The sequence below is a fragment of the Melampsora larici-populina genome, assembly GCF_000204055.1.
Source record: "Melampsora larici-populina 98AG31 unplaced genomic scaffold MELLAscaffold_6, whole genome shotgun sequence".
Classification (NCBI taxonomy): Eukaryota; Fungi; Basidiomycota; class Pucciniomycetes; order Pucciniales; family Melampsoraceae; genus Melampsora; species Melampsora laricis-populina.
In genome coordinates this window covers 1,601,444-1,617,976 of record NW_006768770.1, presented here as the reverse complement: position 1 = coordinate 1,617,976, position 16,533 = coordinate 1,601,444, and the positions used below count along the sequence as shown (strand labels likewise).

Genomic DNA, 16,533 nt, shown 5'->3' with positions numbered 1-16,533 from the left:
TTGAGCGGAGGAGTCTTCAGTAACGGTATTCAGAGCTTGACTGATTGATTCACACTTTTGCTGACCCCAGTGAAGTTGAGCTTTGTCACGTTCGGCTTTCTCGCGAAGGGCTTTGGTCTCAGCTAACTTCTTGCGTTTGGGTAATCGAGGGCCAAGAGGACATGCTATGGCTCGGCCAGATGATCCCATCGAGGTAAGTGATGTTGGTCTATCTCTAGCGTGATATAGGTACAAGCTAGTTAGGAGAAATACAATCATTATTGAAACAACAGCCCCAACCAGCTGACGGACGGTGTCCCAATTGATCATTGACCTTTTGGGAAAGCTGTCAGTGCAATGAAAAAGGGGACTACTGTGGGCTAGCGGACTCTTCGGCTCCCCCCTTTTTTGGATTTTGATTGACATGAAGGTTCTCCTTTGACTAAAGGCAAATACATGTCGGATTGATAATGCCTAGTAGCCATTCAACATCAAGCATCAAGAAACAAAAGTAAAATGATGAAAAACTTTTTGTCTTCACTAGTGTTGTCTAAGCGCATAATAGGTTCAAACAAGATATTCATTATGGATAAGTGGTAACTGTATATTGATTTTTATATTTAATTGCTGAAAGGGAGTAGCACAAGACAATCAATGCAATACCTAATGTATCACATTTAAATATCAGTGAAGTGTTCACGGTGAATATCACTGGTCTTGGAAATAGTCAATGTGGATGAATAATGTGGATGAATAATGCTGAGAAAAAACTGATGTGGAGGTTGATGAGAAATTGATGCAAAGCAAAGACCTCAATGTCATATGCTCAAGGAGTATAAACAATGATCTGGGTAGCATGTCTGATTATTTTAAGTCACATAAGAAACTGACATCAGTGGAATTCAATCAACTAACTACCCTTACCTTTCCAATCCGGGAATGCTATATGACTGAGGTCATCAGTGATATAGGTAACCAGCGTTGATGATGTATAGATGATTTAAAAAGAAGTGAGCAGGCTGTTTATTTGTATCTTCAACTAAGAATGGATCTCAGATGTCCAGTAGTATTCAGTAGTATTCAGTAGTAAAAAAAGTAATCTATGAATCAAAAGTATCCAAGAGGGGTTGTTGAGCATCCAGCACACCATATACCACAAACAAACAGTGCATTCAAGCCACAAGAATTGCTTTGACTCAGTGGATACTGTTAGAGAAAAGTTGATTGTTGTTCAGTAGTGCTTGTATTTGCATTGGAAACAATTATCAACAATTACAACCACACTTCACCAATGTGTGGGCTAATAATGATTTGATGGTGTGGTAAGCGCGGAAACACCATGTACTCTCCTTTTTTGGATGAAATTTTGGTCGATTTTCAAATTGATTTTGGGCTCAAATGCCAATATTAAACCCCCCATAAAAATCACTCAGAAGTAGACTTGCAAGCTCAGATAAATCATTAGGCTCAAATCAAAGGAGATATAGGCATGGAGAAAATTGACCAAATTCCTTATATTCCCAGAAGGGACATCAAGATGACCTTTTTTGGACAAAGTATTATTTTAAACTCACTTTGAAATTACCCCAAAAACAAGTTCTATTATTTGGTCCAGGAGTTTGGATCAATATCCACCAATCTATTGGATAAAGTTGAGTTTTTTTACAGCCCAACAACATCACTCAAACCCCTACATGGCCCTGAAGATGACCAATTTTTTACAAAGTGTTATTTTAAACTCCTTTTATAATTACTTTAGCAACAATTTTTAATATCTGGTCATTGAGGTGGGATCAATATTGACAAAGATAATTCTATTTTGGCGCTTTTAGTCACCCCAACAACATCACTCAAACCCCTACATGGCCCTGAAGATGACCAATTTTTCACAAAGTGTTATTTTAAACTCCTTTTATAATTAATTTAGCAACAATTTTCAATATCTGATCATTGAGGTGGGATCATTATTGACAAAGATAATGCTATTTTGGCGCTTCTGGACACCCCAACAACATCAATGAAACCCTTACATGGCTCTGAAGTTGAGCACTTTCTGGAAGAGTTTTCATTTTGAAATCCATGATGATGAGTCCATGAACAAGTTTTATTATTTGGTCATGGACTTTGGATCAACATTTACCAAGATATGGCTGTTTTGTTTTTTTTGGCAAACCAGAATCATGCCTGAAACCTCTACATGACCACCAACATGACCATTTTTTCAAAATTCTTATTATCAGACCCACCTTAATATTACTTGATGAACAAGATTGGTTATTTGATCATGGATTTCCAATCAATATCCACCAAGATATAGCCCTTTTGGGTACGGGTCTCACCCCAACATTCGAAATCCATATCAAAGTACTTGAGGGAAGTAGCTTTTTACTTAATTAAGGTATAAAGTAGTTTTTTTGCCCGCAAAACACAGACTTTACATTGGGTCCAATATGTTAACCTGTGTTTATGTCGCGGTTTTGGACTTGAATTTAAGAATACAAGTTTATCTGGCAGGTTTTCTACTTAATGTTGAGATATACATGCCATTGGTTTGGTCCGTCCAGATCCCTGAATGATCCAGACATAAACTCACATCATCGATATCACTCAAACAATCGCTCATCTCATCAAACTTCAACTGATCTCATCAAACTCATAACTACTTCATAACATGTCGACAAACCGCCAAAGACCCCCTACACGCATTACAAGAAACAACCCCGAACCTTCATCCCAACCACAAACGGCTCGTAAGCGTCAACGCCGCGTTCAAGTAGATTCTTCGAATGAACAAGTTTCAGCCACAGCAACCACGAATCCAAATGACAACACCTTTTCTGGAAGAGACGATACCACACCACAATCAGCTCCCAATGACTATGATCTTGACCTCCCGGATATCACATTGCAAAACTACCATAAAGTCCAGAAACACTGGCCTCTTGAACGTATTCAAGAACAGCTGAAAAAACAGACGTCTTCTAACCACCAGATCAGTGCTGCAGTTCTTGCTGAAGGACAGGCCGTGCTTGGTGCATTTGAGCAATCTCTTCACATGATCGCTATGGTATCAGGTGTCAATATTGATGTATTGAAACGCTCTTTGTAAGTACATCCTTTGTCAACTATCTATCTCACCGTCGTTTAGGACACCATCTGAACTTACTTCGTACTGAATGTTGTACTTACTTTACAGGGGTTTGTTGGGTGGAACACACGCTGACAACTCTTGGCATAGATGGCTAAGCTTTGCAATTGCAGCCAACAAAATTGCAAGTATGTACATTTCTATTCAATAAAAAAACTCGAAAACACTTTACTAATGAACACTTCACCTGCAGTGCCTGCCCGAGGGGACCCGGCTGCATCGGACATTCTAACCATGCGAAATCAAGCAAACTCCAAGACATATCGAGCCCTCAAAAAGGATGAAGTTGCTGTGTTCACTGCTGAGGTTTTCTACGCTTTGGGAGGATACCCCGACTATTCAGCAATCTCGATATCCGACGATGCGGATGTTTTTGGTGACTCCTCAGCGCTTGTTCCTGAGGTCCCAAAGCTTAGTCCTGCCGATGAAAATCGATACCGTCCCCTTTACGAAAAGCTTGTTGATCAGGACAAGGTGGCCAGGGACCGAGAGCTACATACCCCTGGATCGTCAGCGTGTAAAGAGGAGAAGCGATCTCTCCAAAGTTTCAAGAAGATAGCACTACAAGTAAGTGTATTACTAACACATTAGGACAATCTTAACTGAAGCACTTCAATGGGTGAATGATTCTAATTTTTTAGCTCGCACGTGACCATCAATTATTTGGTATGGATTATTATATCATTGCTTGTAGTAACAACAACACCGGCGAAGGATGGTGTCGGGAGTATACCAGCAGGGACGAGATTTCTCAGTGGGTCAAGACGAAGGCTCAAATGCAACATGTCTTTCCCCTCTACTGTCAACACGAGTCAACCATTGAAGAGATCAAAGCGAATGCAGCCGCAAACAGTACTTCAGCAAAGAGTAAGAGACCAAAGAATCAATCTGATATGGATAAAGCTGAACTTGTTGGCCTATTGAATCAACTTCTAAGTAGGTTGTCTGTTTGTTCCTTTGACATCATCTTCACTTCGCTCCTAGGCTGACTGCTTGCTACAAATTCTAGTCGATGTCCTTGGCGATCCTGATAAGGTTTTCCCCAAAATCCCCAACCCATTACAAGCCTTGAAGGACCGCAAGATCCCAGTTACCATCGAACGCGCCCCAGATTCCACTATGACACTAGAAGAATTCGAAAAGGGTTTCTCAGGCATGGACACCAAGGCTCGACGTCACTGGATCAGTGACATCAAGACTTGTAAGTTTACGGTCAAGAAGGAAGAAAGTCCACCCTCAGCATCAGTTGCGACCAATCAATCTGCTGAATCGAATCCCACCACTCGTGAATCCGAGACTCAAGCTTTGGCAACCCAATCGCAAGAAGCTCCACCAACTGGAACTCAAGTAGTCACTGATGCAGGTCAATGTAACAGTGGGAATGGATGCGACGTTGCTTGATGGTTTTGGGTCAGTATAGCATCAAATCAAATATCTCTGCTCGTAGCTATGCAGCTGATATGCTTCAAAATCGATTTCATATACACATCATCGCCCATAGGTTTCTCAATAGACCATAAATCTCAAAGTTTTCTGCTTATCGATTCCTTTTTTTGTTTTTTGGTCTCTCTATACTGTTTCTTTGGCTATCTTTCTGACTGTGTCGACTTTCCCCTTTTTGTTTTCTTGTCTCTATATTTTTTCTTCAGCTATGTTTTTGACTGTGTCGACTCTACAATTTTTCTTTTTGCCTCTGTCTTTTCATCTTGTTTTCTTATGAACACGCCATCATTGACAAAGTAGTTGCGTGGTAACAACATGTAGGAAGATATTCTCAAATCTTTTGTTTCATCTTTCACCTTTTCATCATTTATGTTTTATGTTTTTACTCTTTTACTTTATGTTTTGTTTATGTCTTGCTGATGACACATACATGATGTCAAATGATCAATTGTCAATTGTTCTTGTTTCTGAACTGCATGTGACAGTTCCAAATCAATCGTGATGCAGAAGTTAGACATGCTATTGACTGAGAGACGAAATTGTGAGTATTAGTACAGGATTAGTTTGGAAACGTACTGTTTGACTTCCGCCTAGTGATGCGTCTATTCATTAATGTACTGAATTTACACACCCTCGCTCTCTCGCAAGTTAATGATTTTTATACACTTGCTGATGTATACATACTTGATAAGAAGATTGACAACAAAATTGGATTGATATGGGAACTTGGGTCCTACGTTCTTTGATTGGTTTCTTTTGATTCTCAATGTCTACAAGTTCGTTGATGGTCTTGATGACAATACTCACAAGAACAGTCGCGATATTACAAAGTTAAAGCGTACGTTATAGATCAATTGTAAATTCACATTGACGTTCTTTCGTAATGAAGTCAAAACAGAGGTGAATGATACAACAAGAATGCAAAGCGAACCGGACTGGTTATGTCTGTGTGAGTTAGTGGTTGTTTGGTGTGTAAGACAAATACTAGTCCGATACGAGGCTGGTCTAATTTAAATTGATCAAGGTCTTAATTGGTGAGGGTGTCTGTTGAGGTGACCGGTCCAGCCAGTATTGACCAAGGCGAGACTGGTCTGGTTGGAATTGGCCGAAGTGGTGTGGCGTGTATACTGGTCTGCGGCTACGTCCAGAGCAGTCTGCATAGGTGCTGCAATTATTTCAAGTCAAGTTGGTGAGCAGACCAGTCTGGGTGGTTATGAGACATTGGCCAGACTGGTCTGTGGTATGCGGTGTTGAGATCTGAGTGGTGTGGTGTGCAGACTGGTCTGCGGATACGCTTTTCAGACCAGTCTGCATAGGTGCTGCGACTTTGTGAAGTCGAGGTCAAGGCCAGACCAGTCTGGATAGCTATGGAGCCTGGCCAGACTGGTCTGTGATGTTGTGTTAAAATTGGTGTGGTGTGGTGTACAGACTGGTCTGTACGTATGTCCAGACCAGTCTGCATAGGTGTTGTTATGTTTCAAGGCGATCTCGGCTAAGCTGAACCAGATCAGTCTGGGAATGACTTGTAGCGGGGTCGGGTGGGTCGTCTGAAAGGTCTGGCAAGTCTGATAAGACTGTTGGGGTACGACACCGATTGCTGTACGCATGCTTCCCTCGGTATTTCATCCAGGAGTCTGTGCGCCACAGGTGTTGATCTGTATAACTTCAGATAAAATCTTTTCTCTTTGAATCCGTCCCTCATGATCCATATCTTTAAGGAAATTTTCCAAAGAATCCAACCTGGAATGTAAAATTCTTTCAGCTTGCAATTGTTGCGTAAGCAGATCTTTGTTTGTAATACCTGCTTCTAATTTATTGCTCAAGTTTTCAAAGAGTTGATCAAATTTCTGATCAAGTTTTGCGTCTAAATTCTTTTCAAAATTGTAAGGTTCTTGTTTTACACTCAAGGTATTATTATTTTGTAGAGTAGACTCAATTTTTTCTTCGAGTAATTTCTGTACTCTATTACTCACTAAATCACTCATCTCTTTTAGAGATTCTTTGTCTAAAGGGATCTTTTTAATATCCAATAACTCAATCAACTCACTGTGGCACTTTTGGTTTTCACTGATCAATTCATTGTGTTGTATTTCAAGATGGTGGACAAGGTCTGACAAGATTGAATTGTAATTATTTAAACCAAATCCAAGTTTACCATGAACAACTTTAATATTCTCATGCATCTTCTTAACACATTCACTGAAATAAGCTAGTTGTTCTTTATCTTTAGACGACCTATGGACTACAGGGTGCAAAGTGGATATAATCTGATTAGTCCATGGTTGAATCAATTCATGATGAAGAATAGAATGAAAAAGGTGAACTAACCGTTCATCCTCTAGAGTCAGTTGCCTTGATGACCCCGTCCGAAACGCTCCCGAGTCTCTTGACGAATGAGGTACTGACCCATGGCTACTTGGGCTTTCACTACGGCTTCGGAGGTCGAAATCGAGGACTTCTTCTTGCGGTTGTTGTCCCATTGATTGGATCGACCGTTGGTAGTTCTCTTGTTGAACTGCTTGGGATGGTTCGTTTGAGGTTGAGGCATGCGAACTTGATCCTCTGGCAAGACCCTGAAGTCGAACGGATCGATCCAGAACGGTCTCCATGAGGTTGTGCCCGGTCGAAACCATCTCGTGATATGGTTGTGGATTGTTTCGTCTGGGTACCTGAATTGAAACATCAGTCGCTTCCAGATCCTTCGAGCCTCGAAGATGGCGTTCTTCCACATCTTCTTGGCGTCGGGGTGATCCTTCCCTAACTCCCTGGCCCCTTCCCAACGCACGTATTGTGCGTTCAGCGAAGTCCATAGGTAGGTCACCTCTGGGTCGATCTGCTGAGGTACTGGTTGATGGGCCTGGTTCACCTGCAATCAACGGATCAGTTGCTGATCTGATAGGTGTTGATGTAATAGGGAGGACTTTCTTACCTCTGGTCCGCGGTCTCCCCCGCCCGGTTGATCCACTGGCATGGCTTGGTCCTCCTGGGCGATCGGTTGACTCACCGGCCTCGCTTCGTTGGTCACTTGCAAGGTCGGTTGTACTAGCTCGTTTCCTTGATTCACTACGAGTCCGAGGTCGAGCAGACATGATAAAGACAAATCTTTGAATTAGAAACCAGAAATAGATTAAAAAAAAAAAAAAAAAACTTCTCAAAGCAAGGGCTGCTTACTTTGACTTTCCAAGTGGTTGACTGCCTCGATCTGGTCTATAAGTTCGGAATCAACAGTGAAAGATATGTTATTAAAGAGTTTATGTGAATAGAAGCTATATAACAAAACTTCAAAAGAAATCACCTGGGTCTTGAATGTAATCAAGAATGTTACCTGATGGTGTTGGTGTATTGGTCGCTTCTGGCTGGAATCGAGATGGTAACGGTGTGGTTTCCGATACAACTGATTGCCCGTCAATTGATGCGATGGTACCGTTGATAGCCGGGGTACTGCAAGGTGAATAGGTCCCGACTTCGCTTGCAACGTCTTGGATTCGATTCGCTAGATCTCGAAACGAAGATTGATCGTTGCACTCTAATGGATCCACTTGAAGAAAAAAATGAGAGGACGGTTCGAAAATAGGTAACAGAGAAGAGAAAGAATCAAATGCGAGATCAGACTCTGATCTAACAAGTTTGAGCGAATTAAATTACAATAAAAAACTATAATAACCACCGACTTTGTAAACGCTAATGCTTTTCGCTTGGTGGCTTGTAGGAACTGTGATCTAAAGAATAAAGTGATCGAAAAATGAAGAGATAATAAACTGAATATGACAATCTACAAAATGGTAATAGGGCGAGTGGGGAAATACTAACAAGAGTTTGATAATTGCAATACGATTAAAGAGCTGAAATCGTCTGAGGAAGGAATCGTTTAGAGGAGAACTTCGGTAGGTTTTTATAACTTCTGATCGTATTGTTTGGTGTGGTTGAGTGGAAGCTTCCAGAACGAATGAAGTCACTAATAATAACGTGATTCAAACCAAATGTTAAGGCTTTTCAATAATGAGAAAAGAAAAAAAATAGAACAAGATAGAACAAAATAGTAAGTTGGTTTAACTTACTTCACTTTTTCTTTATCAGAGCTTTCCAGTATTGAGAAAAGAAGATGCAATAATTTGTTTTCAGTATTGAATTCGTGTGTTCGATAATGGCAAAGGTATTTATGAAGGTGGTCGACGTCGCAATTTTGATGATTCGATTGGAATTGAATTATCTTAATGCAGGACGAATGGTCCTGGCGTTCGTAGCGGGAAGCCAACAACGCGTGGACCAAGCAACACTGACAATAGTCTTCGAAAGTTGATGTCGTTCGAGAGATATCAGTCCGAATGTCGTGATCGTTCGGATTATGATGATGTGGGGTGATTTCCGAGGGTAGAGGTTTGTAGAGGTCCCTGTATCAATATGATCGAGGAGCAGGACTAAAGAAAATTACCCGGCTCCGAGGAAAATGTGACAGGTGATCGAATCTGTCAACTCTTGACAGTTCTATAAGGCTAATATGCTTATAGAATTTGACGTTGAAATTTATGAGAATGGAAATGTTGAGTATATGTAAATTACACTACACTTCCTTGACACGCTGTGTAATAAACTACACACGTGCTCTGTCCACTATTTTTGTCAAATAATTCAACACAATGTGGAATTACTGTTGCACACAGACAATAATATATATGTAGCACAAATACTAAAAGACAAGTAGTATAAATGATGCTATATATGTATGTAATAGCTTGTTAATTCTCTTTTCTCAGTGTGTACATGAAATATCACACTTAATTGAAAAAAATGGGGTGTCTTTTAATGTAATTGAGTAGACTCTTCTGAAGAAGAATTGTGAATATTTCAATTACAGTTGAACACCACTTTAGTATATTGAATCTACAAACTGAGGAAATACTTGTGATCACAATTAAATGTGATCTTAAAAAAATAAGAGGAAAGAAAAAATGGAAATTCTAGAATTTGAAGGAAAAGAAATAGATATTTTTTGTATTAAAAGAGAAGTAAAGTAAAACAAAATGAGACTGGACAGAAAGAGGTCTGTAGGAACAAAAACCGGATGAGGCCCCCAAGTTGTGAGGGGTCAGCTACTTTTTGGCTGACTCTTCACTAAAAAAAGGTGAAGTAAGGGTGGAATAAGGATTAACAAAGTCTTTACTTGGTATAAACAAGTAAAGACTTCAGTTAGTTGACCTCTAAGAAGAGGGTTTAAAGCCAGTGGGATGGCTGAGTAATCCTTCAAAGGAGCTTACTCAAGAGCTCTGTTGGGGATAGAGCCTGCAGAACTTTACACTCTGATTGCTCAAAGGTTCCGCCGGATACTTTACACTCAACTCAGGAGGTATCCTATGCAATTCTAAAGCTTGGTTCTATAACTATATAGTCCCACTAGTTTAGAACCACCACTTTAAAGCTCACAAGGGCTTGAGGAAGGTTGTAGAACTATAAGATCAAGTACAATAAAATCACTATACTCAATATTCTTGGTAAGAATCAAGTAAGTTGTGATGTAGAATTGTGGAATGATAATCAGTTGGTTCTTCTTCTAGAGTGGGAAGAAGAAGAGTTTATATATTCCAGATCTAGGCGTCAACTTGTGGTTGGCGCTTAGGTTTGCTTTTCTTTGAGTTAGGTTTGGGTTAGGTTTGGGTTAGGTTTACTATTACTAGTTAAGTCCTAGTAAGTCTTGTTACTTAAGTGACTCTTGAAACTGAGCCATGAGTTGTAATTCTTATGGTTTTAGACAAGTTTCGTATAATTACATACGTATTACATATATTTACATGTGTGTTTGTTAGTCCGTGGTCCTGTACACAGGGCTCAGGGCTGACAAATAAAGACAGGCAACTCCTGTAACAGTGACTCAGAGTATCATTCCTTTACACCTGACCTCATCATGAGTCTCATAAGCCAAATTGAGGGAAAAGCAAATAGGCTTATCAGAGTCTATACTATCTCTGAAAAGTTGGCAAGGAGTCCCAAGCATGTATATCCGTGTTCAAATTAAGACCAATAATTTCCTTGGTACAAGAGTCAGAGAACTCCTTGAAGAGTGAGAGTTGACACTGAAGCAATCATTATCAACTCTGTCGGAGAATATTGCGTTGAGGGTGCTGCTCTACTCTCAAGCTCTCATTCCACTGTTTACGGGATCCCTCAATCAGTCATGACATTGGCTTGTGGACTAGGTCACCCTCAATTTGATACATATGACTTAGTCCCGATCAGCCTGCTGCAGAAGGTCCTTGGTTCCCGGGCCGCAGCAGGTCCGGCCCGCACTTTGTGACCAGTCAGCCCCCCTGGGTATCCGCAGGGGGTCACCGTTTGGCCCGTAGTGTGTGTAAATCTAGCGACGGCTCGGGAGTTTGTTGAAGACCAACACCAATTTCTTGATTCATCAATAAAACCACTTCCTCTTCAAAATGGGTCGAGCTTCGAAGCGTCAACAAAGAGAAAAGGATCAACTGAAAGAGTTAGGATTCACGAACAATGATTCATTGGATGATATACAGCGTGACCATCAAATTGAGGAAGAAGACGAAGAGGAAGAGGAAGAGGAAGAAGATCAAGTTTCTGATCGACAGTTTTCAAAGTCTTTCAATGCATTTGCTTCACTTGGTGATCGAGAAGACCAACTTGATGAGGATGATGGACCTCAAGATGGTCATGAGGAGGATGCATCAAAAATGCAGTCAACACTTCCAAAGGTAACGTAATTCAATCTATTTCTCGGGATTGATTGAATTCAAGTCTGATGTTTTGCTATCTACTTCATCAAATCGATCAAAGTAGAAATCTGGGTCACGAAAGAAGTCTAAACCCAAAAAGAAAGCAAAGAACAAATCATCAAATGTAGTCACCAACTCAACCACAAATGATCACGACGGATCAACCTCTCCCGACTCTGTAAAGCAATTCAAGAATACCAAGAAAGATTCACGCATTGATCAAAAAACACCTGAAGTTGATGAAATAGAAGAAGCCTTAAAAGAATTAGGTTTATCTCACCCAAATCTCGATCCTACGAATTCGTCATCAAACAAATCAATTAATCTTGATGAGATCATATCGAGCGCCTGTTCGATTGATTGTAAGATGTTAGATGCTGATCAAGAGTTACGTAGAATGTTTGGATCAAGAGTGGTGAGTGTCTATAAATTTGAATGTTTTTTTCTATTCAGCTTTGTTGATTTTAGGAAATGGTATTTATTTGGCAAGAAAATGACTTTAAATTGTGTTTCGTAGATTTCTTCAGCACTTAATTCTACTAGATCATCACCGACACCTTATCATCCTAGGATCTCTAATAACCCTCATCATCAAGTCAATTTACGATTGAAAACAGCTTATTTGGCCAAACCTCAGCCAACTTGGCCACCCTTCGATAAGATGTCAGTCGGTTTCAGTATGAGACCTACGAGCGCAGAAGAAGGTGAGAGGATTAATAAAACACCTTGCTCTCAAGAAGTGTGGTTCACTTTCGAACATAGCGCACGTTTCAAGGCCATCCAAGCCAAATTTATCCAGGCTATCATGTCTCATGGTTTGTTCATCTCATCTGCATCATTCTTCAGATATGTTCGATCGACTCACTTCTTTTTATGAACTTTCCATAGATCCCAATCGACTCATGGCACTCTTTCAGAGCGCACCTTATCATCCCGATACCTTATTACAATTATCAGATATATCAGCCCAACAAGGTGATACAGGACAAGCATTAGATTTCTTAAACAGAGCTCTCTATAGTTTTGAAAGATGTTTCAATCCACTCTTCAACATAAGTAAAGGTTTAGTTAGATTAAATTTCAAAATGGTTGAAAATCGTGGGTTTTTTCGTGCAATTGATAAAAGTATGCAACTCCTAGCTAAGAGAGGTTGTTGGAGAACTGCATTTGAAACATGTAAATTATTATTTGCTATGGATCCTTATCAGGACCCCTACGGGGCTTTGTTATGGTCAGTCTTTTTCGGTTTTATCTTAGATTCAGAGCTTCAAGAGTTGAAAAATGTTGACGTTCTTGTCACATAGGCTTGATTTTCTCGCTCCTAAAGCCAAGCAATACCAATACTTCTTAGATCTTTCTGAACACCTCCCAGAAATTGCAGCTTTGGAAGGATGGGGTTTCCCGAAGACTGGATATCCCGGATTTGCTTACGCAGCGGCCTTGTGTAGGTGGCATCATGAGGAAGAACAAAATAACGTGAGTCAATGCTTCGATGACCCTTACTGAGATATCCTGGTACCCAAGCCTGATCTAATCTGTACGTGCCAGTCTCATGAAACAAGTACGAAGGAATTGGAGACAGCGATCGTCCGATTCCCACAACTTACATCCTATTTAGGCGGAAAATTAGGAATATCGTTACCCAAAACTTTCTCTACTGTAGAAAGAGCATCACCACGTCCAGGTTTCATTGACGAACATCATTTGATTCATCTTCAAGCTATCATTTATGTGACGAGATCATCGGATCTTTGGAAAGAGCCTGATGTACTTAGTTGGTTTCAGACTACTGTTTCTTCTTGCCATCATCGGTTAAGTGATGATAAGGACCCAGATGTAACAGAAGGTCAAAAACTCTCGCAAGAGTATTTATCGGAATCTACTATTGGGATCTATAGAACAGTGCTCCTGTCAGGTATGATTTTCTTCGTCATTGTTGAGAAGTACTACTCGAAAATTGACACTTCTCATTACTTTGTAGATCATCAAGTATTGAAAGGTTTCTTACCGCCTAAATTTCTTGCAATGCAGAGGTATTCATTCGATCCAGCGCCACCTATCGGTGGTACCGCATTCAATGCTGAATACTTTAACATTCCGGATTCATCTAACAATGAACCGCGTCAAGATGATAATCATCAAGATGACGCAAGAGATGAAGGAGGTTTTCAAGAAATCTTTGATCGGATTATAGAAGGTGTAGCTGCGATGGAAGGTGGAAATCGACAACAAGGACATCGACAACAACTCAAAGACCAAATTGAACAAATTCAACTTATATTGCAAACTGATGAGGGCAATCTTACTCCAGAAGCAAGAGAGGAGCTTTTAGAATTACTTGAAGAACTTTTGATAGGATTACGTGAAGGACAAGATGCGGATGATGGGGGAAATGTACAGGACGAAGAAGATGTGGTGGAAGATGGTCGAGAGCCTATGGATCGAAATATAGCAGAGGAAGGTGAAGCTGAGTCTTCAGACCGAAGGAATACTGATAGGATTGCTATGCCTGGATCTTTTCAAGTTGATGATAGCACGTCTGTTAATGAAGAAACTCATGAAACTCAACCTGGTATAATGGATCGACTATGGAGATGGGTAGGATAAATTGGTGATCGTTTGAAAGTTTTTCATCGATCGATTCATTGATTTAGCTCTTCTCGAATCTAATCAACATATATATATATGACATTTGGCTTTGAATGAATTTCTGTACTGTATTGCAAATAAGATGAAGAAAACCAAAATTAAGTATTAAATCAAGTTGCAGCTCAGCCTAACTTTGTCAACAGAAGATAATCTTTGCATTGCGAGTTTACATGATGCTTCTCTAAGTCTTGAAAATATTTCTGGAAATATACCAAACAAACAATCAATTGTCATATCAAGGCCACTAAATTATTTTCTCTTCTGATATCTCCCCGTGGTTGTATGTATCTCACTTTGAATTGAATCAAAGTCTCAAAAAAGGCAATGTTTTAACAACCTTGATCACATTAGATTGCTCAATACTTTTTATCTTTTGCGGTGCCCTTGACTTTATATCTTGTACCATTTACAGTCTCTGGGAAAAGGTGAATTCACACTTCTATGTGTCTTTTTGAAGGGGCACCACAGAAGCTTTCTTCAATTCTCATTCGAGCTCAATGATTTATTGAATAATGCTTCAAGTCCTCACGTGGAAGGCGTGGGACTTTGTTGAGTTTAGTTGTCATAAGGCCCTAAACTCATCAGAGTCCCACGCTGTCGCCGGTCGCGAGCGACAGCGTGGGACCTCGTGGGACTCTGATGAGTTTACACCAGGGGGTAATGGTCCTCGGCCTCGGCCGGTTCCTGTGACGATTTCAAAGGTTTCGTCACCAGAACCGCCCAGGAAGGTGTGGGACCGGGTTCGCCGAAACCGTTTCGGACCCCGTTCCACGACCGCTTCTGGAACGAGCTGCATCTCGCAACCGTTTGAGAACGGCTGCAGAGGCGGTGGTGAAGCGGTTTGTTTGACACCGATTGCAATCGGTGTCGAACTGTCTCTCCAAGCTAAACCGATTCCCAAGTTTTTACTCATGATCAAATCTAAAGTCAAAAAAGATATGAGATGGTCGAAAATGAGATTAAGATAGCCATTTGAATATCAAAACAACTGATTAAAGTGGATGCTAAAGACATCAAACTGATTAAGATCGGTTTGAAATAATGAGTTGAATGGAATTGGTTTGTAAATGATAAGATGGAGATTGATAAACATAAACTTCCTTCAAGGTTAAAGAAACAAACACCTAAGAGTTCAAGATAAAAATATAAGAGATGATGATGATGAGGCGGATGTTGTTTTCTAAAGTTAACGATCAAAAGATAAAGTGTAAATGAAATCGAAAAACCAAAGCCAAGTGAAGCGATTGATTTCCTTGAAGACTTAAAAACCAGTCAAGAAAGGTGAAAGAAACAAATGGAAGTACGATTCGAAAGCATCATGGTGTGACATACGGGGTTCCTTATTGTGGTTGGTATAGTGCAGAGGTGAAAGAATGGGGTTTGCCCCGTGGCTGATCAGTTTTGAGCCTGTGTTCAAGCCCCACTGCCTGATTCCCTTTTTGCAAACTCTACGCCGTAACTCGGAACGTTCCACGGACCGTGTTCGAGGGGTCACCGAGGCGGTTTGCTTGCACCGCCAAAAACGGTGATGGGAACCGCATTCTTGCGGTCCCATCTGAAATCGATTCAGAAACGTCGCAAGTAGTTTAAAAACGTGACGGCAAGAAAACGGTTTCAAGAACCGTTTTCTTGCCGTAGGTTTACCCCCTGGTGTATAAGGCCCTCGCTGCGCTCGAAGCGTGGGACTTGAATACATAAGTTTACACCAGGGGGTAAGTGACACGTTCCAAATCCAGGATCGAAAGCGTTACAGGCACGTTACGACATTTCAATTGTTTTCGAACATGCCCGGTAGGTGTCCAGCTTTTACGATCCTGTTCTCGTTTCCTGAACGGAAAAGTCACAGGACACGAAACGGTCTCGAACCTGTTCCAAAGACTGTTCTAGCAACGCTATGGACTGTCCCCCGAGAACGTCACAGGAACGTTCTACCAAGGCAATCGAATGTCAAAAGGATAACCAATCGGGTTTGAACCCTCAACATAATCAAGTATAAAAATGACACGCAGATTCAGCACCCTACACAGTTCGACCAAACATTCCTTGCAGACCATGTTGGTTTAGGGAATATAGGTTTTTGCGCACAACACTCTTACACAAGCTTCAATGAAACCATTGGACCGATGCCCATTGATAGTTTCATGGATGAGTTAGTGATCCGCTTCTGAATGAATCCTACAATCAACAACCTTCTTTGAAGCAAAGAAATGCTCAAATTCATGCATTGAGATGGTGTTTGGCAGATATCATGTGTGAGTTCAATGAGACCATATCCAGCCAAAACACATCACTTAGAAGAAAGAGATGTGAATTTTCATCCTAAAGGTATTTACAATCTAATTGCTGCTTTGGATGTCCGCATCAAAACAAAAAAGTCGCATTATAATCAAAGGTAGGTAAATGGTCATTCAGGTACCATTTGAACTCTTTGACCTTTGTGCTGTTCATGGTGACTGAGCAAAGGTGCTTCTGTAGGCCACATTAGACGTGTGAAATCAGATTCAGCAAGAGTGTAGATATCGAGAAGGAAGTGTTCGAATCGAATCCAGGTTCGCAATGGTAAAGACAAGCTGATTAGAAGAT

At 40.6% G+C, this 16,533-nt stretch overlaps 2 protein-coding genes across 2 annotated transcripts; both read left to right on the top strand.

Moving 5' to 3' along the window:
* Positions 1-2,650: 2,650 nt before the first annotated feature.
* MELLADRAFT_94567 (uncharacterized protein) lies at positions 2,651-4,528 on the top strand (the record flags this gene model as incomplete). The annotated part of the gene is made up of 5 exons (XM_007406509.1): positions 2,651-3,084; positions 3,176-3,255; positions 3,321-3,694; positions 3,769-4,063; positions 4,137-4,528. The coding sequence occupies 5 exons, from the start codon at positions 2,651-2,653 to the stop codon at positions 4,526-4,528; spliced, it is 1,575 nt and encodes a 524-aa protein (XP_007406571.1).
* A 6,467-nt stretch (positions 4,529-10,995) lies between these two features.
* Positions 10,996-13,908, top strand: MELLADRAFT_94566 (uncharacterized protein; the record flags this gene model as incomplete). The annotated part of the gene is made up of 6 exons (XM_007406510.1): positions 10,996-11,280; positions 11,366-11,716; positions 11,819-12,116; positions 12,190-12,532; positions 12,606-12,777; positions 12,850-13,908. The coding sequence occupies 6 exons, from the start codon at positions 10,996-10,998 to the stop codon at positions 13,906-13,908; spliced, it is 2,508 nt and encodes an 835-aa protein (XP_007406572.1).
* Positions 13,909-16,533: the final 2,625 nt, after the last annotated feature.